Source organism: Rhinatrema bivittatum, chromosome 3 (genome assembly GCF_901001135.1).
Source record: "Rhinatrema bivittatum chromosome 3, aRhiBiv1.1, whole genome shotgun sequence".
NCBI classification, from domain to species: domain Eukaryota; kingdom Metazoa; phylum Chordata; class Amphibia; order Gymnophiona; family Rhinatrematidae; genus Rhinatrema; species Rhinatrema bivittatum.
In genome coordinates, this window is record NC_042617.1 from 306,729,344 (window position 1) to 306,755,327 (window position 25,984).

The following is a 25,984-nucleotide window of genomic DNA, read 5'->3' on the forward strand; positions in this document are numbered from 1 at the left end:
CTAAAGGAGTCACAGTGGGAACAGGGATTGGATTCCATGTGGAATTTGATCTACTTCAGGTAAATGTACATAAAATTTCCACTGGGCAGACTAGATGGGCTTTTTTGTTTTTTATCTGCTGTTATTTACAATTTTACTCTTTCCCATCTTTCTATGGTGTTAGAAAAGGGAAGTATGCCAAAACATGAAATCATAGTTGTATGGTGTGTAGTATCTTCATTACGTTCAGCACTAGAATAGCTTTAAGCTATTTCTTAAAGCTTAAGGTATTCCTGGGCTATTTCACTCACCTTGAACATACAAACGGAATCCTTAACAATTTTCATTGCTTCTTTCATGTGGTCCATGCTTTCAGTAAAAGCAATGCCTTCAAACATTACCATGTCTTCAGATGTGGAGGAACGATCTGGTGTTTGTTCTGTGAGACTTGTAGATGTCATTATAACACTTGGGGTATTTTGCACTGATTGCCATCATATATCTATCCATTAGCTTGAAAATTAGACCAGTGTTTCCCAACCAGTGTGCCATGGCTGACCTGCAGGTGCGCGGCGAGAAGAGCCGGGTATGGAAGGTTGAGCCGCCAGCAGTCTGCCTTGTTCCTTTCCTTCCTGCCTGCAGAATGTCCTCCAACCAGCAGAGGGAGTCAGAGAGTAGCGCCTATCTGCTTCTGCTGCTGCTGCTTCCCTCTCTGTCAGTTCTCTCTTGCCAGACATGCTGGCCTCATGCTGTTATCGGTGCAGAGGCAAGCCGGCAGAGGAGGAAGCAGGAGCAGCAGGTACCTACTGCTCAGATCTCTGCTAGCTCCGGAGAGAAAAGGGACAGGAAGAAGCAATAGCTGAATGGGCCGGGGGCAGGGGAGATGAATGTATCACAAAGTGTTGTGGAAACAGGGCAGGGAAAGTGATAATGCCAGAGGGTGGGAAAGAGGGAAGGTGATGATGACAGGGGCAGGGAGGAGCTGGGTAAAGGGCAAGGAAGGTGATGATATACCGGGGGGAGATAGAGGGAAGGGAAAAAGGTGATGATTGCCAGGGGAGAGGAAGAGAAGGTGCTGCTGATGCCAGAAGAGTAGAAGAGAGGGAAGAGAAAGTGATGATGCCAGTGGATGGAGGGAGGGAAGGTGGTAATGATGCCAGGGGAGAGAAGATGATAATACCAGAAGGGTGGAGAGAGAGGGAAGGGAAGGGAAGGTGGTGGTGATACCAGTGTGAGAATTGACTCCAGGTGCTGCTATTTCAATAATATGGCAGGAGATTAAAATATAATCTTAATGATTTTTATACATGCTGCAATTTCATTACACTGCTGTTAAACACAGTATAAAAACACTGATAGATTGAGCCATTCCCTCCCTTTCCCTTTTTCCTTAGTAAACCACAGAATGCATCTGCTAGAGCAGACAGCTAGAGTTAAAGAGGAAGGGGGCGCATATCTCTTCCTGGCAGAAGCACTAGTGGAAGACACAAGATTAGCCCCCCATCCCCTCCCCCTTTTTTCTTGGCTTGGTATTGAATACCTCCATAAACTCTTTTTTGATGCTTGAAACCATTGTCTAGGCATGTTAGATCCCAAGAGCAAAGAAATACAGGCCTCTCCGTAACAAGAGGCGTAGAACCAAAAACTGCCCAGCCTGTGTCGCACTTCCCTTTTTCTGCAGGAGCCGTCAGAGGTCAAAATGTCAAATTTAGAAATCTCCTCTTAGTCTTGCTGAGTATTGAGGAATAAAGTGTAAAATGCTGAGAAGCAACCCCTCTGTGAACCCCCATTGTTTGCTTAAATGTTTGTGCAGAAACAGCAAATTAGAGCAGCCTGCCACACATGGCAAGAAATAGGATACAGCTAAAATGCTGACCGCAGGGATTGAAGAAGGGTTTTTAATCTGTGAAATGATCAATGTAATGTGTGCCTACGGTCAGTAGCCACCCGGGCTTGCAAGTCGTACAATAAATACTAATTGTTTTGCCAAACGTTTGTGTTCACTATATAATTTTTCTAAAAAGATGCAATACCATTTCTAACAGCTTGGGGGCTCGCCCGGGATTTGAGCCATCCAGTTACCCGAAGGTCGGGTTGCCGAGGGAAGGAAGAACATAAGAACATAAGAAATTTGCCATACTGGGTCAGACCAAGGGTCCATCAAGCCCAGCATCCTGTTTCCAACAGTGGCCAATCCAGGCCATAAGAACCTGGCAACGTCCTGTTGCATATTCAACAGTCCTCGAGTCGGTACCAGGGTCGGTGTCTGGACTGGCAAATGGTCCCATGGCAGTGAACTTGGTGAACCAATTTTAAAGGACAACAAGTAGGCACAGCTAGCTTCAACTGGGCAACTTCGTGCACGAAGCAAGGTAAGAGAAATGACTATTAAGTATTACCTTGTTGGTTGGGATTGTGAAACTTGAAGGGTGAAGGGATTTGCGTGGACACGGGGAGGAAATCCAGAGATGGCTACGATGGGAGTGGAGATTAGAGGGCTTCAGAGAGTTCACAATGGGAAAGAAAATGGCCAGAGATAAGAAGAAAGGGGGCCGGACTTGGGAAGACCCCTCAGACATTCCTCCAGATAGGGGAGGATGTTAAGGGTCCTGGGAGGACAGGTCTTGTACAAGAAATAAAAATGAAAAGAAAATGATAAAATATTGTTGTTTTAAATAGCCCAGACAGAGTCTAAAACAGCTGGCAGTGTTATGGCCAACATATGGGGCAGCTGAGAATTGGTTATGTCAGACATTGAGATGAATGACTTTCGCTCTGTATACAAGCATTAATTTTCTCCTCTTTGGATATTGCAATTCCTTACTGCTGGATCTCCCACAAACCACTTTATGCCCGTTACAGGTACTTCGAACTCCGCGGCCAGAGTTCTGACAAACTGCAGAAAATGCAACCATATTACGCCCATTTTGATAAATTTGCATTGGCTCCCAATCACACACAGAATTTTTTACAAAACTTGCTGTTTGCTCCATAAAGCAATTACTGCCAAAAAAATGACTGGCTGAATTTTACCATTCGATTACATACCCCTCACCGTACTTTAAGATCTGCTAATAAAGGATTACTCCAGATTCCTACCATAAATACTGCCCATCTTACTTTAGTACGTGAGAGAATTATCTCTATTGCAGGGACCCACTCTCTGGAACACCTTGGCCAGCTGAACTAAGACTTGAAATCAAGTTTAAAATTTTTTTTAAAAGCCTTGAAAACCTGGCTTTTTGAACAAGCCTATTCAGCCAATCTAAGAAAAGACTAATAATAATAAGGTATTAAGATCTATAATCTTATTTTATGCCTTATACTGTCTTTCTAGACAATGGTTTCCTTTTCCCCCTTTTAATGTACGAATTTTATTGTATTTATAATTTTCGATGTATACCTTGTGTTTTATGTTTTACCTTTTGTTAACCATTATGATGTATTTATACGAATGACAGTATACAAAATTTTTAAATAATAAATAAACAAATGTATATAAATTGGAAAACACCGTTTTCTCAGGAAGAGGCAGAATATGCCACATGTTGCCCATTAACTATCAGAGCCTAAGCAGTTCCTAAAATGACCCTCCCTGGGAAATAGAGGGAAAGAAATGGGACCCCCCGGATCACTTGCCACAGTTAGATCCAATGTATGCACTCCGTAGTGCCTCTTCCCCTCACCCAAGGTAGGCACTAGTTTCTGCTGGCGCCCGGAAAGTGCACAGAAAAGCAGTAAAAACTGCTTTTCTGTGCACCCTCCGACTTAATATCATGGCGATATTAAGTTGGGGTCCCGAAGAGTAAAAAAAGTAAAAAGAAAAAAGAAAAAAAAATTTAAAATGGGCCGGCGGCTGTCGGGTCGAAAACCGGACGCTCAATTTTGCCGGCGTCCGGTTTCCGAGCCCGTGGCTGTCAGCGGGCTCAAGAACCGACGCCGGCAAAATTGAAGCATCGGCTGTCAAACCCACTGACAGCCACCGCTCTGGGTCAAAAGGAGGCGCTAGGGACGCGCTAGTGTCCCTAGCACCTCCTTTTGCCTGTTTCTACCGCACCACCTAATTTACAAACTGAATCGCACGCACTGGCGAGTGGCCAGTGTGCGCGCCGGGAGAGCGGGCGTTCGTCCGCTCTCCCGTGTTTTTACTGAATCGTCCTGTAGATTGGGGTGCAGTAGAAGAAGCTGCAGCCAGGGCACAGAGAGAACAGGAAAGGCAAAAAGAACAAAGGCACTGGCATGGTGCCTCGGGGCTAGATAAAGAATTAAAGCAGTTAAAGGATATAGAGCAGTATCTTTCCCAGATGCTCCGGAATCTAGGGCTAGGAGAAAAGATAAAAGATCAGAACGACCAGCGAACTCAGACCCCTGTATCCCCTGAGGGAGGCACCCATAGAGGAGTTATGAAAGAAGCACAGAAAGTGTTTGTAAGGAGGGAGGAAGAGAAACAGAGACAGAAAGCACAAATTATGGTAAATGAGATAATGAAAAAGCACCCTACTTGCCTGCAAGAAAGCAAACAGGAAAAAGGCTCCTTTGGGAAAAGGGAATGCTAGAGGAACAGGGCAACAGGGATGGGATCCCGAGGCCAGAGAGAAAGAAGCTTCAGTCCAGGAGTTCGCTACTCCCGGCAAGGAAACTTCAATAAAAGTCCAGGGGCTCGCTACCCCTGGCATAAGGGGGTTGAGAGGGATGGGATCCCCTCGCCCCACCCGGTTCGAGAGGGATGGGATCCCCTCGACCAGGAAGCCTGAGAAGGATGGGATCCTAATCGGGCAAGGTGCTTTCATTGCGGGCAGGTAGGGCACTTTAAGAGAGAGGGTCCTGAAATGCTGAGAGAAGAAAGTTTTCTCAGTGGTGGAAAATGACAGCGATTGAGGGGGTCAGGGGCTACTTACTTTTAGGTCCTACCGAGAGCCCTTGGTAAATTTGGAGGTAGGACCGGAGAAAGAGGAAATAATCTTTTAGTGGATACAGGAGCAGCCAGATGTTCAGTGGTAAACCTACCAGTAGGAGTCAGTATAATGCCTCAAAAGTTGATGGTTTTCCAAGAAGTAAAGGAGAACAATTTTCTGTCACATTGTTAGAAGAAACAAATATAGGAAGCCAGGGTAAGGAGGTCAGGGGAAACTTCCTTTATATAACAGAGGCAGGGGCTTCAGTACAATCCCTGGGTTCAGGGAACCCTAATCAAGCAGGTTGTTTTGAGTGTGGATAAGTAGGGCACTTTAAAAGGGAGTGACCTGGATATACAAAGAGGAGAACATTTTCTCCCCGGCTGAGTTCAGGGAAATAGGAGAGTCAGGGGCTACTAGCGCTAAAGTCCTGCCGAGAGCTCTTGGTAAATTTAAAGGTAGGACCAGAAAAAGAGAAGATTTTTTTTTTTAGGAGATACAGGAGCTGCTCCTAGCCCTAGCTCGATGTTATCCATTTGCATATTAATCGGGAAAGTGTTTTTGACACCAGGAGGTGAAGGGAGAAGGTGGTGATACCAGGGGGTGGAGGGGGAGAGAAAAAGGAAGGGAAGAAGGTGATGATGCCAGAGGAGAGGGAAGATTAAGGTGATGATGGTGCTAACGGGGTGGAGGGATACGGAAGAGAAAGTGGTGATAATGCCAGAGGCTGGAGGGAGAAGGTGGAAATGATGCCAATATGTGAAGGGAGAGAGTTTGGGCAGCAGAAAGGAAAGAAGGTGATGATATCAGGAGAAAGGGAGGATAAGGTGGCAATGTCATCAGAAGGTTGGAGGAAGAGAGAGAGAGAAAAGGTGGTGGTGATGCCAGAAGGGTGGAGGGATAGGGAAAGGGAACAAAAGGTGGTAATGATACCAGGGGATGTAGAGGGAGAGGGAAAGGAAGAAGGTGATGATGCCAGTGAGGAGAGGAGGGGGGAAGGGAAGATAAGGTGATGATGATGATGCCAGGGGGATAGAAGGTAGAGGGATGAGAAAAGAAGGTGATGGTGCAGGGTTGGGTAATGTTAGGATTTGTAAGTATGTGGGCCCTTTGGCCGAGGTGTGCGATGGAACCGCCCAGGGGGAGGAGCCCCGCTGGGCCTCACCGTCAGGAGGCGGAGTCTCAGCTGTGGGATGGAAATACAGCAGAGGTAGAAAAGGAGAAAGAGAGGGTGACCCCAGGAGGCGGACCACGGAGCAACAGCGAAGGTGCTGGCTTCAGACTCAGCTCGGTAGCCTGGAGTCAGGCAATAGTTGCGGCACTATCCGAGGAGCGGGAATGTCGGGAGATAGTTACAGTCGCTGAAGTTACACTGGGTCCGTAGAGATGGTACACCAGAGGGTCCCTCTGTGGAGAATCACGGTAGTGGTCCGCAGAGTGGGGTACACCAGCGAGGGTCCCTCCAGTGATAGCGTGGCATGGGTCCGCAGAGCAGAGAAAATTCTGAGATGGTTCCTCAGATGAAGTCACGGCAATGGTCCGTAGAGCGGGGTACACCGGAGAGGATTCCCACGTAGATAACACCACAGGGTTCCACAGCGTGATACTCACAGTGACTGAAGACAAGTAGTAGTTCCGTAGAAAGTCTTGGGAAGCGAGGCAGGCAGGAGTCCGGGTGAAAGGCTCTCTGAAGAGCGGATAGCCAAGAGACAAGGAAGGGCCCCCAAGGAGCGGGTAGCCGATAGTCTCACACCACGAAATCAGGAACTGGAACAACGCTGATGTGAGAGTAGGTAGATACAGCAAGTGAACTCGTCACCGGCTGTCTGGGCTGGCGACCTTAAATACCGAAGGTGAGTGACATCATCTGATGGGGATGTCCCTGAGGATTCCCGCCATGACGTGGTTAAAGCAGGTCGGGAGACGCGCGCGCCAAGGGAACCCCAAGGGTAAGATGGCGATCGGCAACGTCCATGCTGCTCAGGTAGGCCCTGGAAAGGAGGCCGGGAGGCCGGTGGTAGCTGGCAGAGGCCACAAGTTTGCCCAATGGAGCCAAAGTAGTAAAAAGAGAGTGGAGTGTAACAGGTAAAAGGAAAGAGAGAGTGATAATGCCAGGGGGTAAAGGTAGAGGGAATGTGATGATGCCAGAAGTGCGAGGAGAGGGAAGAGAAGATGATGGTGTGCTATAACGAAGTGAACCCTGTGCCGGGTGTGCCGTGACACAAAAAAGGATGGGAATCACTGAATTAGTATTTGATGACAATTTCTTTCAATGTAAACTGATGTGATATTTTGACTTGAATGTCGGTATAAAAAAGCAAATAAATAAATAAATATTGACTATCATTGCTCTGTTCCTTTTCCCACTGCTTAAATTTTGCATTAATTTGATTGGTTGCAGTATTAAAGAGAGGCTTGTTTCTTGTTCCTTCTTCTTCACTAATGACGCAAACGTTCCTACTAGGCTTGGGAGTTATTGATCGTGTGAATTGCTCTTTCTGTAGTAGTTGGGCTATTGAGGGTTTTCTTGGTGGCCTGCCAGTTTTTACCTTTTCAAATTTTGTTTGATTGTACTGCAGCCAGCAGGTTTTATGCCACTTAGCTGTGATACATGACATTCAATGAGTGTCACGGGGTGTGAGTTCTTGGACTGCGGCAGAATTGTTACTGCCCAGGTCATGAGGCTGGGTTCACGCCAGCATGAGGCAGGCACGCCACTGGCTGGGGCAGTGAAGGAGTCTTCACCTTTATCAACCTCTTCCCCCGTGGGTTGAGCCTTTGGGTTCTGAAGTCAGCACGACCTAGGAGAATTTCCACAGCTAGAGGAGTGGTCCCAGGGTCAGTATCCAGGCAGAGGGTCAAAGCAGGCAGCGGTCAGGCAATGTCGGTATCCAGGCAGGCAGTCCAAGTTTGCAATGAACAGGACTGGGAAGACAGGGCAGGGTCAGAGGAGCAGGGCAGGAACTGGGACAAGGAGGCAAGGCTGGACTTGAACAAGGCAGGAACAAGAACTAGCAATAAACACCGGCTGAATGCAGGATGATCTCTTGCTGAGGCATCTGAATGGAGTGGCACTGGCGTTTAAACCCCCGGGCAAGCCTGAAGTCATCACTGGGTGCCGGAGAAAGTTTCTCATCGCGTGGCCCATATGTACAGAAATCGTGTACGTGCCCAAGGAGAGCTTTCTAAAAGCGATGGTTTGGATAAGTATAGGTTGGCCACGATGTGGCTACAGCAGTCAGCCAGGCATTACAATGAATCATTCTTACGAATCTGGACAATAATCTCTGTAAGATTAGGAAGTTTCTGCAGGAAGTAAAAGATTCTAAACATTGAGCAGTGACATTGTTATATGACTTCTTCCGTCATTTGCTGGACAACAATCTCCTGAAATGAAAGCACACTGCACTTGTTGATGTAATGGGCCAAATGTTTTTGATGTTATTTAAAAATACATTTTTGATAAGGGCTGCTTCAGTTTACAATTCACTTCAAAATGCAGGTTGCAAATGCGGGGGGGGGGGGGGGGGGGGGGGGGGGGGGGGGGGGGGGGGGGGGGGGGGGGGGGGGGGGGGGGGGGGGGGGGGGGGGGGGGGGGGGGGGGGGGGGGGGGGGGGGGGTGGGGGGGGGGGGGGGGGGGGGGGGGGGTGACCTTCATTTACAATTAAGGTAGTGAAAAACATAATATTACCCTTTAGATCAATTTAAAAAAAACATTGAGTGGATAATTTATCCAGCTAAGTTAGCAGGATAGTTTCCATCAGCTAGGTGTGAATATTATTGGACAGGTTGCCAAGTTATCTGGGTATGTGTTCCCAATATTTTAACGTACCAGCGATATTGAAAGAATATTACTGGTTAAGCAGTGATTGGAGGTGGGCCTCGCGGCTTGATCCCCCAGCACAGTGGAAATGGCTGATTCCCCTTCCCTGAGCCCCCACGTTGCAGGCCTTTAGTCAAAAAGCATTCTTCTCCCTTCCTTGCCTCCCAAAATGAAAAAAATGAGATAATGCAAGCCCTGCAGCTTGATGCTACTCCCACCTCCTTACCCTGACCAAGATCACCCCGCTCCTCCTGTCCTGCTTGAAGCCCCCAAATCTGAAAAAACAACCAGGAGTTTGGAACTGGCATCCGACTCTCGTGAATCCAGCGTTGCTCTGATAACTTATGCACCTCCCGGACCCACATCTACACGCAGCCAAATATTCATTATTTATTTATTTATTGTTTTAAAGCACTTATATTCCACATAATCTAAAAATATTCAAACACGGATTACAATAAAACATTCATAAAATGTACAAAACACCACAAATCATTAAATCTGCAACAAAATACCAGCACATGCTCACCCATGGCTATCTCTACACTTCTCTATCATTCTCTGCAAAAGCTCTATGAAAGTTCTGCTTTCAATAATTTTCTGAATTTCATAGAAACAGAGAAATGACTGCAGAAAAGGACCAATGCTCCATCCAGTCTTCCCAGCAGGCTTCCCATGGTAGTATCTGCTGCGCCGTGCAAGTTACCCCCGTGTATCAGTCAGTGCTGCTAGACGTGCTTTGCTTAATGTCTGTGTATCAGTACCCCAGACTGTAAAAAAGTCATGGCTCGTGTTAGTTGTCTCTGAATCCAAATTTCTCTTTCTTTTCAGCCCCCAACCTCTCCTTCAAAGCAGAGAGCGATGTTGCAGTTGCATCAGAAGCATCGAGATTTATTGGTTAAGGGTAGTAATCTCATGCCTTCTGATAAGGGTAGTAACTGCTGCTCTGTGCTGCTTGCCCCCATACTCATCAGTTTTGCAGCCCGAAAAAGTCGAGGCCCTCAGATTCACTCTATTGCCACTAGCAGACTAAATATCAGCGTTAACCAAATAAGTTATTTGGCTTTCTCAGCTATGCCCCAGAACACTCCCAAAATGCCGCTTATGTGTCTGAAGACAAATTAATGCTGGAGATATTCAGAATTTAGCATTTAGTCAGATAATTTACAAGTTAACCAGCTAGATACCTTCAAATATTGAACTATCTAAGTTTTTGACGATGTACATAGTTCTCAGCTGTTGCTGACTGCTGAAGGACTGGTTGAACATTTTAACCTTTTTGCACTCATTTGTAATCAACATACTAACATTGCAAATAAATTTAGGTTCAAATGAATTAGAATAGCATAAGAATCAATGCAGTGCCATAGAAGCAGCAGCAGATTTAGGGATGGCTGCCCTCCTGAGATGACTGATATAGGTTTGGACTGCAATCCTTGCAAGTTTCACCTTCCACTCACCAAGCATGCATTTCTATTACCATCTAGCGTGTACTGACCACACTAATGCTCTCATGAAACCAGACAGGGGCTCCTTTAGGGATTCTGCTTCAGTGAAAGGGACAAAGTAAAACCAATTGTTCTTATTGTTATTTTAGATAGATCTGGGTCATACTTGGTCACCAGACTCCTGTTCTTCCTCTGGCTCTCCGTCCCTGGCTTTTCACTCTCCACCTCTCCCTTTTTGGCTGCCGCTCTGTGTAGCTTCTTATTCTTCGCTTTACTAATTGTTCGGGCACAGTGCTTGGGCAATAGCTGGAAAGAAACGGACAGACAGGAGGCATAGCACAGTTTATGATTGGGAAAGATAGGGCAGGAAGCAACATAACTGGCTGGCTCCACTTTTGAAAGACAGGGGTTGATTCAGTGCTGGTTTTACCCCACTGCATATGTTTCCCTAGAGAAAACCAGGCTATAGATCCAGGAATGCAATGAGAGTACAAGAAGGACTGGCTTAACCAGCCCTGGGAAAAGGAAGCCAGCTGGGGTCACTAGCAGGAAGTGAGCTTTCATCATGCAGTTGTAAGCACAAATCCATAGATGCAATGGGGGGCAATATTATCACTTAGCTTCTCTATAGTGCTACTGGACTGGACGCACATAACAATGCACGAATATATATAACAGTCCCAACTCCTTGGAGCTTACAGTCTGGTCAAGACACTCCGACAAGAATAAATAAGAGACCAGGAATTTGCTGTTATAGTAAAGATGCTTAAAATCAACAAGGCTATATGATCAAGGAGAGCCAGAATTGAAATATTAAAAGCAACCTCAGAAAGGTGGGTTTCCAGGCAAGTCATGAATATGACCAGAAAGGGGCCCTGATGCACCCAGCTCAGGAAGGCTGCTTCTGGCATGCAGCACAGCAAGATGGTGTCGTTTCTGTTACCAAAATGGACCCTTTTTAAGGGAAAAGTCCCCCAGAACCAGTTAAGAACATAAGAACTTGCCATGCTGGGTCAGACCAAGGGTCCATCAAGCCCAGCATCCTGTTTCCAACAGAGGCCAAACCAGGCCACAAGAACCTGGCAATTACCCAAACACTAAGAAGATCCCATGCTACTGATGCAATTAATAGCAGTGGCTATTCCCTAAGTAAACTTGATTAATAGCAGTTAATGGACTTCTCCTCCAAGAACTTATCCAAACTTTTTTGAAACCAGCTACACTAACTGCACTAACCACATCCTCTGGCAACAAATTCCAGAGCTTTATGTGCGTTGAGTGAAAAAGAATTTTCTCCGATTAGTCTTAAATGTGCTACATGCTACTTCATGGAATGCCCCCTAGTCCTCCAGGAGACCAGCTAACGGTTATGGGCTATGTCCAAATTAAAGTAATTTAAAAGAAAAATTTCACATCAGACCAAAATTTCCCTTTTTCTTATTTTATTGTGAAAGATATCAAAAGAGAACCAGTGGCAATCCCTAAAGCTATTCTGAATTTCTAAGCACTGACACTCAGTTTATAAATCATATATTTAATTGAATATATCTCAAAACCAATCAATATGTTGCAATGTCATTATGTATTTCCGGGCATCATATTCTAATGTTCAGTTGCTATGCCCCTAACCAATCGGGGTACGGTCTACCATTCCCAACCCAATAATCTATTTATTTCCCATTTTTTCCCAATGGAGGCAGTGCATGCAAATCTTTCTCATGCATATTAATTGTAGATATCCTGAAAACCTGGCCTGTTTGTGGCACTCGAGGACTGGAGTTCGCCATCCCTTCCTTAGATCTTAAGGTCATGTATCCCTTATCAGCCATCTTAGGCCTCAAGGTTACATATCCCTTATGCTCCATTTTGTGGAAGGCATCATATGATGTTTTTCTTTATCACAACCCAAAAAATTGTTTTTCATCCCTTTCAGTTTTGTTCTAGCTATGCTCCTAATGGAAATCTAAAATTACCCTAGAATCCAGACAGCACATGATTGCAACGTTATATCATAAAACAGCAGCATGTAAAAACAGCATTCTTAGCCTAGCTTAAAAACATTTTCTACTGTGTCACTCATCTAGCTGGCCTAATTAGAGATCCAAGAATCTCAGACGTCCCAAATTGAAGACGTCTTAAATTCTAATTCCATAGTGGAAAGAGTGGAGTTGGCAATAGAGGAAAAGAGCACAAATAATAACAACCTGCTCCTAATGACCTGAAGCCATCCGGTAGCCCTAACTTTAGGCCAGAACTACAAATCCCATAGTGCACTGTGATGCAGTTTCTAAAACCAGACATGGCCCAAAGCCTGTCTTCAGACATGGCAGCTTGCAGCATACCCTTTAGATCTGCTTTCACCTCATTTCCTGTTTTCTTAATGATTCTTCCCTAAACTCTGTATGGGACATGGCTTACCTGGCTGCTGAGGTTGCTCTGCTCTGCACAGATGTCCATGATGTAGTTGCATGCTTGCTTGCTAATCTCCTCCAGGAAAGTGTTGCACAAACCAAGAGCACAGTTCTTCAGGTGGGGGTACTGCCAAGAGAGAAAAAGCAGTGCTTGGTTACAAAAGAGCACTAATGTTCCATCTCCCCACCTCCATCAACTTCATCTTCCCCCCATAGATTTCAATGCAGTTTCTATCAGAAATATAAAGATCACTCTTAAACTGTTAAATCAGTGTCAGTAGAAAAGCATCTCTGGACCTACCCAGTGTTCCTAACAGAACCAGCTCAATCTCCAGTCAGCTCCCTCCCTTGCCCTGACTACCAACCTCTGTATTTATCCCAGGCATGCTTGAATTCTGGCACTGTTTTACTTTTCTGTGACACTTTCAGACATTCCTCCAAGCCTGTCTCCCTCCAGCTTCATGCCATAACCCCTTGACTTAGAGGTTTTTTTTCTGTGAAAAATGTTTTCTTGTGCTCTTTATTGAAATTTCAAATATTTGCCATCACTAAAGTTTAAATCACTACCACTTTCTGTATTTTAATGTAGAAAACAGCTGATTGAAAGGGGCTGTGAATGGTTGTGTAAATTTATCTTTTCACAAGCGATACTCCTGTCTGACCCTAACTTTTCTCTGTGATGCTGAAGGTTGAGGAAATGCTACCCTGTACATCCTGAGGGCCTCATCCAGAAGTAGATTTAGGCAGTGTGGTAAGAATTATACATGCACAAACTGATTCTGGGATTTACACAGCCCAAATGTATTAAGAAAAGATGGATCATGTGACATGTCCAAAAATCTGAACAGTGGTACTGAAGCCCTAGAAATAGAGAAATCTATATTACAACCTGTCAAACCATACAGATTCACATGGGTCAGAAGCCAGAGAAACTGGGTGTGGGAAAGACTGATTGAAAAGAAGTATACCGATGGGGAAGAGGAGTGGTCCAGTTGTTACCCCTCACTGAGCTACATGGACAGGAAATGGTCCTGGTACTTACATTCAGACTCCATTTTGACAAGGGTTCTTTATGCACCTTTAGGGTGAATCATTTTATCTCCCTGGCCCTCAGCTCTAATCACTGCCTCTCTCTTGTCAAGTTATGGCCCGATACTGAAAGCGCGTTCAATGCTCGATAGCCAGATAAGTAGGACTTATTCGGCAATCTAGCAGTCTGCTGAAAATCAGTGGCCGCTAGTCTAATAAGCCACTTATCCAGCTTTTAGCTGGTCAATGTGTAGGTGGGCAGTGGGTGGATCAGGGCGGCACTACTTTTCCAGTTAACTTAACCAGATAATTAGCGATATTTGCTCTTATATGATTAAGTAAATTGAATACGTTAGACCAGTCATAGATAGTAATTTATCCAGCTAAGTAGTTAGATATGGGTGAATATTCAGCGGCATAGCCATTGACTTAGCTGGCTAAGTTACTTAACTGACCAGCGCTCAAAATCGGGCCCTTTATCTCTTGCATTGAGACAAATTCAACACAGGCCACTTTTTAACCTCAGTTTTTTGACCAATTTTCAAAGACAAAACATGTGCATCCTTCTACTTTGAAGCATTCCAGGGGTGCAAGAGTATCCGCATGTATGTTATTTTGTCTTACTGTAAATATGAATGTTTTAATTTGTAAGCCTTCTAGGACAATGGATTAGTGCTATATAATGTTTTTTAAAAAATTAGTGTGGAACTGAAAATGCAGATCAATGCGTATTACTTTTCTCCCTCATCCTAAACACACCCCCCTTGGGAATATTTCCTGTAAATGCCGCAAAAAAATTTACATGCGTTGTGGAATGCTCCGCCTACGTTTAGCTGTCTTGAGGGAGGGCAATATTCAAACTGCTCATTTACATGCATCATTGCCTTTGAAAACTGCACTCTCGGGATTGAGCTGTAAATTTGTAATAATATTTCCTCATCTTCCTGCTGCCTTTTCAGAGATTAGGTGCTGAAACTGAGAGCCAGACCTTCCACCCCGGTGTGGCTGATGCACATGGATGTTCCATTAATGAAAGGCACTATATAAATCTAAATGATTATGTTATTATCAATGTACCTTGCAGGCAAACAATAACCCTCTCCCATCCAAAGCCACTCTGAAACCAGGACTGCTACTCTTTGACACCCCCCCCCCCCCAACTCAAATTCTATTACTGACCTCCTCGGGGCACATGTCATGGGTGCAGTTCACAAAGTGTGCACAGGCCATAGGAAAAGAGAGAGAGTAACGTAAAGCTGAGGGCTCCTCCATGGTGTGTGAGAACATCTTCTCAAAGGTGCGAATGTGAAAGCTGCAGAAAACCAAAAACATATTTAAGAAGTGTGGGGGGGGGGGGGGGGGGAGGTGTAACAACGTCAAGAAAAAAAAACCAAAAGAAAAAAATTAACTATTTGAGGTAGCAGTAATACCTCAAGTTACTAATTGTGATTGTGGACTATGACAGGGCATGCAGAGCCCTTGGAGGAGATTTTGTAAATTCAGTTGAAAGGACAACTCCAGGGAAGCATTATAATGGGAAATCGGTTCTTACCTGCTAATTTTCGTTCCTGCAGTACCACGAATCTGTCAAGACGAGTGTGTTTATGCATCCCTTCCAGCAAATGGAGGCAGAGAACAAAACCTTGAGGCACTGCTACATAACTGAAAGTGTCACTTGCAGTCCCTCAGTATGGACCTGTACCCAAGCCAAGATGACTATGTAAGCAAATCCCCCCCAATAAAGGATAGAGCAAACAGAGAATAAAGTTGCAGCCCCCTGCAAAAAAAAACTAGGCCCCTTTGACCAAACAGATAACACATACACAACTATGTACAACTATTCCTTATTCTGAGCATATCAACTACCAGCACCGCAACATCCAGAAGCGAGGAACTATTTCGAACAGAAGGGGATGGATCTCTGGACTGATCCGTGGTATTTCAGGAATGAAAATTAGCAGTAAGAACCAATTTTCCTTTCCTGTTTGTACCCTGGATCAGTCCAGATGAGTGGGATGTACCCAAGTCCCTCTATGCTGGGTGGGAACTCGAAAGATTTGTGCGCAACACACTTTCCCCAAAAGCCACCTCCTCTGGCGCCCGCACATCTAAGCGATAATGTCTGGTAAAATTGTGATGAGAAGACCACATTGCTGCTCAACAAATCTCCTGGAGGGAAAGTAATTGACACTCTGCCCGGGAGGTTGCTTGCGCCCTAGTGGAATGTGCTTTTAAACTATCTGGCAATGACTGGCTTTTACAAATATAAGCGGAAGCTATCATCTCCTTCAACCATCGAGCAATAGTGCCCTTGGAAGCCTTATTTCCTTTCCTTGCCCTACTGAACAGGACAAATAGATGATCAGACCTCCGAAGGGCATTTGTCACCTTGAGATATCGCAAAAAAATCCGACGTACATTCAGTAAACGAAGCTCCCTCGCCATCAGATCATCAGTGGCAAATTTGGAAAGGCCGGCATCACAACTTGGTTAGGATGAAAGGAAGATACCACCTTAGGCAAAAAGAAGGAACCATGCATAAGGAAACTCCATCCTCGAAAAATGCAGGAAAGGGTTCCTACACAACAACGCCTGAAGCTGAGATATTTGCCTAGCCGAACAGATAGCCACCAGGAAAACAACCTTCAGGGTTAAATCCTTCAAGGATACCCTTCACATTGGCTTGAAAGGAGGACCATACAACACCCGAAGAACCAAATTTAGATTCCATGCTGGACAGATCTTCCTAACAGGAGGAGGCAAATGTTTTGCCCCTTTTAAGAAATGAACCACTGCATTGACCTTTTACAGATCGAGAATGGCATCCGGGAAAGAGCGGACCAACACGCCTTCGTTGCCCAATCTTGCTTCTGCCGCTCCCTTGAGAACCACCGTCTCTTGAGGGTCTGCGCTGATTGATAAAGGACTGCTCTCTACCAGGACCCTGTTTCTACAATGTCGATCCTGGGCTCCTGCCCGCACAAAACCTCCGGGCTTCCTGAAAACGAGCTCACGGCGGAAAAGGCTTCCAAGTGCCCTTATTGTCCTCAGGTAACTTATTGCCCTTTGTCTGCCCCAGCTGCTTCACAAGTTTCTCCAAGTCTTCCCCAAAGAGGAGCTTCCCCTTAAAAGAGAGATTTGACAGCTGGGCTTTGGACCACACATCCGCTGACCAATTTCTCAGCCACAGGAGCCTCCATGCCACCACCACAGAGACCATACTTCTTGAAGATGTTCAGATCATATCATAAAAAGCATTGGCCACATAGGCCACTCCCGCTTCCAAACAGGTTGCTTGCACTGACTCAGCCACTGACCCCAACCGCTTGTCCTGCGCCTTCTGCACCCAGCATAGGCAGGCTCTCTGCATCAAACTTCTGCACACCACTGCCTGAAGTCTCAAAGCTGAAACCTCAAACAGTCTCTTGAGCAGAATCTCCAGTTTCTGATCCTGGACATCTTTAAAGGCCGCCCCACCCCCGCTACTGCAATTGTTGTCTTCTTGGTAACCGCAGCCACCGCTGCATCCATCTTGGGGATTCTCCATGACACCAAGGTCTGCTCCAGCAAGGGATATAACTTCACTGTCGCCCTTGCAAACTTGAGGCCTGGCTCGGGAGATTCCCACTCCCAATCGACCAGTTTCTTCACCATCTTTGGCAACGGAAAGGCCTTAGGTGGACCCCTTAATCCCTCCAGGACTAGGTTCACTCCCTCGTTATCAGAGTCCTCCTGGGTGACTTTAATCAGCGGACCCAGTTCCTCCCTCCAGAACAGACGGACTATCCACGGATCATCACCTTCCGTGATCAGCACCTCCTCAGGCGTTGGATCTCCCAGTATATCCACTGAGTTCTGCACTGAATCCAGCATCGGGTCTCGCACGGTACCCACAGGGTCTCCGCCCAGACCCACCGGACCCCCTGCATCTACTCAGGATCATCCGTCTTCTCCGAGGACAGCTCTTCCAACGCAGCTCGCCTGAGATTCGACGAGCGCAGGATCCCACCTGCATCCACAGGCTCCCAATCCCTAGCCCTCTTGCCCACCTGGGGCTTTCTGGATAGTGGCTGCTTGGACCCTAACCCCTTCCTGGCTAAATAAGCCTTATGAAGGAGTAGATCAAAATCTGCAGAAAACTCCTCCGGATCTGAGGAGCAAGAGTCCTGAGCATCCACTCCACGAGCTTCTCCCCTTTCTCTGCCACCAGCAGGATCCTGCATAGCAGGAAAAAGCGTGGGAGGAGAGTCTACAGGCTCCAACTTGGCAGCCTAAGTCCCTGCACAAAATGCTGACAAAATGCCGCCATCTTCCCCGACTCCCCCCCAAGGGTCTCCAGAGCTGGCCCCGCCGCCATTGCGTCCTTGCCACCCCCCAGGGGTCCCACGGACGTCCCAGCACCCCCTGATTCACACTCCCTACAAAAGGAGGCTGAATCCAGTCGCCCTCGCCTCAACCCGCTGCCGCAACAAAACTTGCCGCGCTGTGCGGGTGTTGGCATGATGGCACAGTCGGGCCTGCACACGCAGTCAGGCCTAAAAATGGGCTCTACACACGCGGTCAGGCCTAAAAATAGGCTTTGCTGTCAGAAAAGCACTGAAAGATGCTGTCCACAGATGTCCGGTGCTGAAGGACAGCAGCACCCAGCCCTGACCGACATGGCCAAATTCAGCCCGCCCCCTCCTGCCTGCCTCCCGGCAGGAAAACAACTCAGGCACTTATCACTGCCTCAGCCCTGGTCCTTTTCAAATACAGCTGACTTCTCAGCTTTTTTTTTTTGTCACAGCTCAGCCAAAAGACAGATAAAACACTTTCCTGCTTCTGGAGGCAGAGTGCTGAAGGAGAGCCAGGGACAGAAAGGGAGTGAAGGGCCCAGAGGGAGTGAGGGAACCAGGACCCCTGGATATCAACCCTCCCTGCCAAAAAAAGGGCTGAATCAGCACAGGGGTCACCAACCCCCCACTTGCCCTGCTCCACCCAAGGGATGGCCCTCGAAGGAATCTAACCTCTCAGGGAACCAAATTTTCCTGATCTTCTCATCAAACAGTTCAGACTGGAGGTTTGCACCTCTACCATCTGCTGGAGACAGAGAAATTTCTCTGACACAGGGCTCAAGGGTGAGTTCAGAGCTCCTTTTGGCAGCAGTTAGGTGTAGGGCAGGCCCAATTAAAGGAGTTTAAGGGACAGTCTGTAGGCTGCCTGAGAGAGGAAAGGTAGAGGCTGTACATGGGGGGAAAGCTGACTGGAAGCAGTACTGAAGGGGAGAGAGCTTGCAAATCTGCTATTGGAAAGCAGCATGATGGAAGCTTAACCAAGGCTAGCACTATAAGTCAAAGAAACCAAGGATGCTGAGCACCTAGAGCCCCTGTTATGCACAATTGCTAAGCTATTGCTGATATATTTGGATGGTGTACGTTTATGGACTGTGCTAGTAGCCAGAAGAAGCAACTCAAACTATGTTGAGAGCTGTGCCTAAAGTGAGGGCAGTATACCATTATGTTTTTCCTAAATGAGTGTACTGTTAACTACTCCTCTAAAGAGGCTAAGTGGCACATTTAGACTCTGCTCCTTGGAAAAGCCTCCATCTTCTCCAATGCCCTGGGAGAGGGTACAAGCATTGCCCCTTTGTGGAGCAGCATGTGGTTTGGAGCACAGCACCCTTCCCAGTCCACCCTTGTGGATAGCTACCTGAAGTCACAAATCACACTGGCATCTGAAGGATTCATGCAACATTCACATGTGAAGTCACGTGTGGCCTCCTTCCAATCACAGCAACTTCCAGGGATGCAGGAGAGCCAAGCAAAGAATTTCAAGGTCCAACAACTTCAAACTCGGGGCAAGTGTTACTACAAGCCACATACTTTTAAAATATTGCACAGTGTATGGTTTGTACAATTTTTTTTTCCTATTTTTTTCCCAGAGGCCAATAGACATGCACCCTGAACCTAGCCATTAGGCATCAGTTATGCAATGGCTGAGACTCCCTTCTCCCTTCCCCTGGGGGCTGTGATCACTGCCTCCACAATGGTATCACTTCTGTTAAATGGTCCACACTAATGTGGAAAGGAGTTCCTGAAATTGTTGAACCTGGTTTGAAGGAGTATTTATACCAAACTATACCAGTGGAAAGATTGCCAGGGCACCTGGGTAGGGTTATTAATGTGGGTAAAATACTGAGCAGAGGTCCATGGCTAAGAGTTCATCTGTGGCAGGTGCTACAGAAACAGACTGATGGATTGTCGCAAGAAAAACAGAGTAACATGAAAATAATGATACAAACCAGAAGACAGAGAGGTCTGATGTCTCCAGCATCAGCTCCTCGATGGAGTCAAGCATCTTAGTATGAAACATGATCGTGTTCATGACTTTTCCTAGGTCCGGGTTATCCCGTAGCTGCAGGGGAGCCTTTGACACACTGGTGTAGGCCTGGTGAATTGACAGAGAATGAGAAAAGATAAAGGGTGAAGGGCTCAGAACTACTTCTATCATTAAGCTTTGCAAAGCGCAGTGTTCACTGTGTCCATGCATCATTGTCATAACCTCTCAGAACTACTACCATCACTAAGCCTTGTAAAATGCAATGTTCACTGTGTCCATGCGTCATGGTCATAACCTGCCACATGATCTCTGTAGTCCCTGCTCCTACATTATGGTTTTATCATTTTGCAACCCCAGTGGCAGCAGCACAGCTGAAACATGTTTAGTTCTGCTTTCAGCAATGGTTGTGGCCATGGGTGAGAAACAGTACCATTGCTGCTGTTCCAGTTATTACCCCAGTAATAACTGTTCCAGTAATAACTGTTCCAGTTATTACCCCATTGTTTACTGTAAACCGGCTTGATGTGATGTTATCACGAATGCCGGTATAGAAAAAATCAAAATAAAAATAAATTGCTGCTCATGGCAGCCAGTCCTTGTCAGTCATGGTGGTTCATGTCACATCAAATAACAATTGAATTAAGCTGGTGAGAATGTCCTGAGCAATTCACTTTTAAAACAGCACTAACCAGACCTGACAATCTGGATGTTGCAGGGTAACCATGATTACCACAATTGAAAGTGAATGAAGATAAGAGGCATGGGAGTGGCTTGCAGGAATGACGGCTACTACCTGGAGATGAATATCCTTATTCAATAAACATACACACGGTTAATGCGACTCCAACATTGCTCTATGCTTCAACGGCAAGAGGAAATGTGGAAAAAAGGATTTGCATCCACATAAAAGCAGGGGCGTAGCTGGCTTGTTACGGCGGTTACTACCCCAAACCAAAAATGCCTGATACTTCACTTTCAATGCATATCCAGCTTCAACGGCAGGGGGAATGAAGAAAAGATGTTTATATTCAGACATCTACCAACAAGGACTGAATTACATAGTCTGGGTAAAACAAATAAGCATGGGTGTAGCTTGCTTGTTACGGCGGTTACTACCCCAAATCAAGCCACGATATTTTTTCATGGGAGGGGGTCCAACTATCATGGGGGGGGATGCCCAGTCACATGACAGGGGCAAGGTCAAGTCATCGCCCCAGGCCCCATTGTGGGATCCAGAAAAGTATTTGGGGGTTTGGGGTGTGGGAGGATGGTCAGGGGGGGGGGGTTCCACTGAACTACCAATGCTTTTCTAAATTCATTTGGGAAAGGATGTCACTATATCCCCAACAATTTTGGGGTTCTATTGGGGTGGGGGAGCAGTCACAGTCCATATGTTTTCAGAAAGGGGGCTGGGGAGCAGCAATTTATTTTGTGAAGACAGGGTTGGGGGATGGGGGACCATCACCATAATGGAAGTCATTCTTTTTGAAATATTTTTGGGTGTTGGCCTGGGTTGAGTTGGGGTCAGCTGTGACCCTGCTTAACTTTGTCTTTTTGCTGTGGCACTTTTTCAATTTTGTATGGCCCTTTAAATGTAATGCGGGAGCCTTGGGACCCACATTAGGGTCCTGTGCTACATTTAATGATTCCCTAGGACGTGTTATTATTTTATCGCTGCTGACCACTTTCTAACTCAGCCGCAATAAATTATTTACATAGAATGGCCTAGTAATGAGCTTTTTGTATGTATTTGCATTATTCATACATGCAAATCACATGCAAAGTAGCTCATAGTAATAGGGAACAGAATCTGGGCAGAATTATGCAAAATATCACATATATTGCTAAATATTGCCCCAATAGGGCTATATTATGCAATATATGCTGTTTAACGCCCGTTAGAGTCCTACCACGGTTTGATGCTTCTCCCAATAAGTTAGGCGCTCAAGCATTTATTGAAATTTGCCTTAATATTGTTGCACCACTATCAGCAATCACAATGACCAGCAACCACAATCTATTGTAAGATCATGGTCAATCATTCCCAGCCATGGTCAGCAACTGTGGCGTTGCAGTATTGAAAAATGGTAACGATTTTGGTCAGGCACTGGTGACTCATGTCGGTCCCCTTGAGCATGTTCACCCAGTGATGGGATATTACCTGTAGCCTGAACCAGTCGAGTCTCACAGCCATGAACTCAAACGTCTCCTTGTTGTCAACTGTAGGAAGGAAAAAATATCCTTTATTGAAGAATGTAATTTTTAAAATTGTTTTGTCTTAATATTGTCTGCAAGATCTGAGACAGGAATGGCTCTAACATGGAGCATAAATAGGAACTCAATAACTCCACTGCCACATTTTCCCTTCTCATTTTTTATTTCCATTTCTCATCATGTACATGGCTGCTCTCTTTGCTCCTTCCCATACAGTTTTCCACAGGGAGCCATTACACAGAGCATCTAATGTATCTGGAACAAAATGTTGCATTTCTTACAACTGGAAAGACCCTTCAAACAAATCTCTAATGAATATTTTATAAGAGTTTGAATCAAGTTTTCTGACCCATTCCAAGCAAGGAGTATTTTTTGAACTTGTCCTCGTAGAGATAAATAAGAAACACATATGACCTTGTTTAACATTGAGGGAAGACAGAGCGTTGACAAACGAAGACATAATGATGGACTCCTCCTCGGGGCAGACAGTCAGGTTCTGAAAGAGAAAGACCACCTGATGTTGAGAATGGGATATCTACCATGATATATTCTGCTAACTGCTAACCTCGCAAAGCCACTGGCTTCTTATTCTGAAGGAGCTTTTTTTTTTTTTTTTTTTTTAAAGTTACTTCCTCTGCATTCAGGCAGGCCAATCCCCACCAGTGGATTATGCACCTTTGCCAGCAGATGGAGATAGAGTAAGAAGCTGACATCAAGGATATACAGTCCTGCCCCGATATCAGCCCACCTGTATTCTCTGTATCTAGCAGATGGTGGATATGCATTTCCCTACAAAGTGATTGCCTGTTAAAAAAAAAAAGGAGAAAAACAGAACGACGATGATCTGGGTCGATTTTGTCTTATGGTTTGGCCATTGAGAAGGCTAGACTGTTGAAACTTGGTTATTTGCCTGCTGTGATTTCTACTTTGTTTTGAGCCAAGAAATTTTCTATGCCGCTGGCCTACGTTACAATTTGGAGATTTTTTGAGTCCTGGTATACTGAGCGAGTTTCTCAGTCTCTCAAGGTGGATATTCCTTTAATTTTGGAAATCTTACAGGATGAATTGCATAAAGGACTGGCCCTTAACACCTTGAAGGTTCAAGTGGCAGCCCTCACTTGTTACAGAGGGCAAGTCAATGGTGGGCTTTTGTCTTCCCATCCTGATGTGTCCTGGTTCCTGAAGGAAGTTTAGCATCTTTTTCCTCCTTTGCAGCTTCCAGTGCCTCTGTGGGAACTGTTATTGTTTGTAAGGTTTTGGGTGGACCCTTGGACACTGTGGCAGATGACCACGCCCATGGGGGGAAGTCCCCTGAGGGGCCACAGGTCAGGCTCAGCTTTAGGACACACAACACAGAATTATCTTTTATTAAACAAAGTTGAGAAGCCACCAGAGGTGGCAGTAGTGAGTAGAGATGAAGCCTGGCTGGGCTTGTAGTCCTTCATGACATTGGAACAGCGATCCCTCAATAGCTGTGCTGTGGTGGAGAGAAACTGAGATAGAGAGTACAGTGGAGCACACACAGAGTTCTGGTATAGAGCCTTGTTGGTTGATTACTCACACAGCGGTTCCTCCCAGAAGGTAACACAGAAGCTGGAATAGAGGCAGGCCCTCGAGGAGCGAGTACCTGGTTCCAGGGAACAGCTCTGAGAGAATATAGATGGTAACTCACTGATGGTGTAGGCAGCGGTTTCTTCCAAGCAGAAGTGTGCTCAGGCAGCGAGTCCGGGAACATGGGCCCTCGAGGAGCGAGTACCGGTTCCAGATAGCGACCTGAAAGAAAAGAGAGGGGCCCCCAAGGAGCGGGTACCCCGATAAAGTAAGTCCAACAAGGAGAGGCAGAGTAGCTAGGTACGGAGAGCGAATCCCATCCGTAAGGAGTCCCTTGCTAACTCGATTAGCTAGCAAACAGTAGGCTTTTGTATCCGGGATGCGTGACGTCATCACAGGGGGACGCCCCTGAGGTTCGCGCCACAGAAGGAATAAGAAGCAGAGCCGCACGCGCCCTTTGGCAGCAGAACAACATGGCGGGATGCAGCGCCCAAGCCGGACTAGGGACGCCGGAGAGGACGGCAGGAAGACGCCGCGGCAGCCAGACATCCATCAACCGCGGGAGGAGTCGCCAAAGAGGTTAGGAGGGCGGAGTGGAGACGTCGGGCAGCGACAGTCATAACAGGAACTTAATCTGATCCTGGAACTCTTGGCAGATCTGACCTTTTGGCTGCTGCATGCTCTTTCTTTGCAGCTGCTTACCTTGAAGACAGTTTTGATGATCAAATCAGAAACAGCCCAAGCGGTTGCTGCTGAAAGAAAAATGTAACACTTAAAATTTTTTTTTTTTTTTTTAAAGAAACAGCAGCCACAGCAAAGGAAGAAATTGAAGCAAAACAGGAATACTTCCCTGCTGCTGGCAACACCTCTGGGAAGGAGCCTTCAGGGGATGAGAGGGAACCAAGACCCCTGGCTGCCAGACCCCTGTATCTGTTGCAGGCTAAAGCTGATCAGGGCCTGACAACACAGCGCTCACCCGGCTCAACCTAAGGGATGGCCCACGAAGGAACCTAAACACCTCAGGGAGTGTCTTCTGACTTCTCTTCTTCTGTCCCTTCTTTCTTTCTTTTTTCTTAACCTCAGGTTTGCACCTCTGCCATCTGCTGGAGACAGAAATACTGAGGGACTGCAGGTGGCACTCTCGGTTATGTAGCGGTGCCGCAACGTTTGTAGTTCTGTCTCAATCTGCTGTAGGGATGCAAAACCCACTTGTCTGGACTGATCTGGGGTACGAACAGGAAATGGCCAATTTAGGTTGCGCAGAGCATGGTACTCGGAGGTGACCTCCGAGTACCATCCTCCAACCAGTAGAGATCCAGGTGAACAATTTAGTATGGTTTTCTTTGAGACCCTAAAGAACATCCACACAAACTTTTGTTTGATTTGTAGGAAGTTGAGCGTGCACCCCTGGCCCACTTAATATGGATGACCGGGAGGTCATTATGGCCGCCTATATGGCTGCAGAGATTCCTTTGCCGAAGCAGATTAGATCACATTCCATGAAGGTTCAAGTGGTATCGTGGTCAGAACTTCGATTATTGGTCATCTTTGCAAACCTTTTCTAAGCATTACTGCTTGGATGTTCAGGCTCGGGAGGACGCTGCAGCATTTGCGCAGGCGGAGTTGACTGGATGGCGGGCAACCTCCCACCCTGCTCAGGAGTAGCTTTGGTACATCCCACTAGTGGGAACTGGCCTGCCTGAATTCAGAGGAAGGTGAAATTACCACGTACCTAATAATTTCCTTTCCTCTAATAAGGGCAGGCCAATTCCTGACCCGCCCTTGGCTGCTGCATTTTTACCTTTGGATCGCCTTTTGGTGCGGACATTGCAGATTGTTGTTCCTGCTATTCGTTTGAAGCCTGGTAAGTGGCTTAACCAGCCCATCAGTTTAGTGAATAAGTTTAGTCTTTTGGCTGAGCTCAGTGTTCCCTATTGTTTGGAAGCATAAGTGGTTGATTGTTAATAATCATTTTTGAGTTTAATAAGTTTGTCCACAGTTTGGCTTTTCCAGAAAATACTGATGGGCTGATCTTGGGGCAAGACTATATATCCTTGACGTCAGTTTCTTCTATATATCCGTCTCCATCTGCTGGTAGAGGTATATAACCCACAGGTGGAGATTGGCCTGCCCTCAGAAGAGGAAATGAAATTATCAGGTAAGTAGTAATTTCTCCTTTTCATGAACCAGCTTGGTGGCTCATGAGAAAGAAACAGATCGGATTCCCATGCCCGGCATCTTCTCCCTGGACCAGCCTGGGCTGTGAATACTATGGAATTAACATTCACAACCCACCCCCAGGGGGAGGGAGTTTCA

The 25,984-nt window shown here is 46.2% G+C and overlaps 1 protein-coding gene across 1 annotated transcript in view; it reads right to left on the bottom strand.

Annotated features, from left to right (window-relative positions):
• The window catches only part of NCKAP1L (NCK associated protein 1 like), a 231,139-nt gene that overhangs the window by 115,811 nt on the left and 89,344 nt on the right, over positions 1-25,984 (bottom strand). The window contains 6 exon segments of the mRNA XM_029595128.1: positions 10,312-10,451; positions 12,564-12,683; positions 14,765-14,897; positions 19,866-20,011; positions 22,065-22,123; positions 22,532-22,613. Coding sequence (XP_029450988.1) covers positions 10,312-10,451; positions 12,564-12,683; positions 14,765-14,897; positions 19,866-20,011; positions 22,065-22,123; positions 22,532-22,613 — 680 coding nt within the window.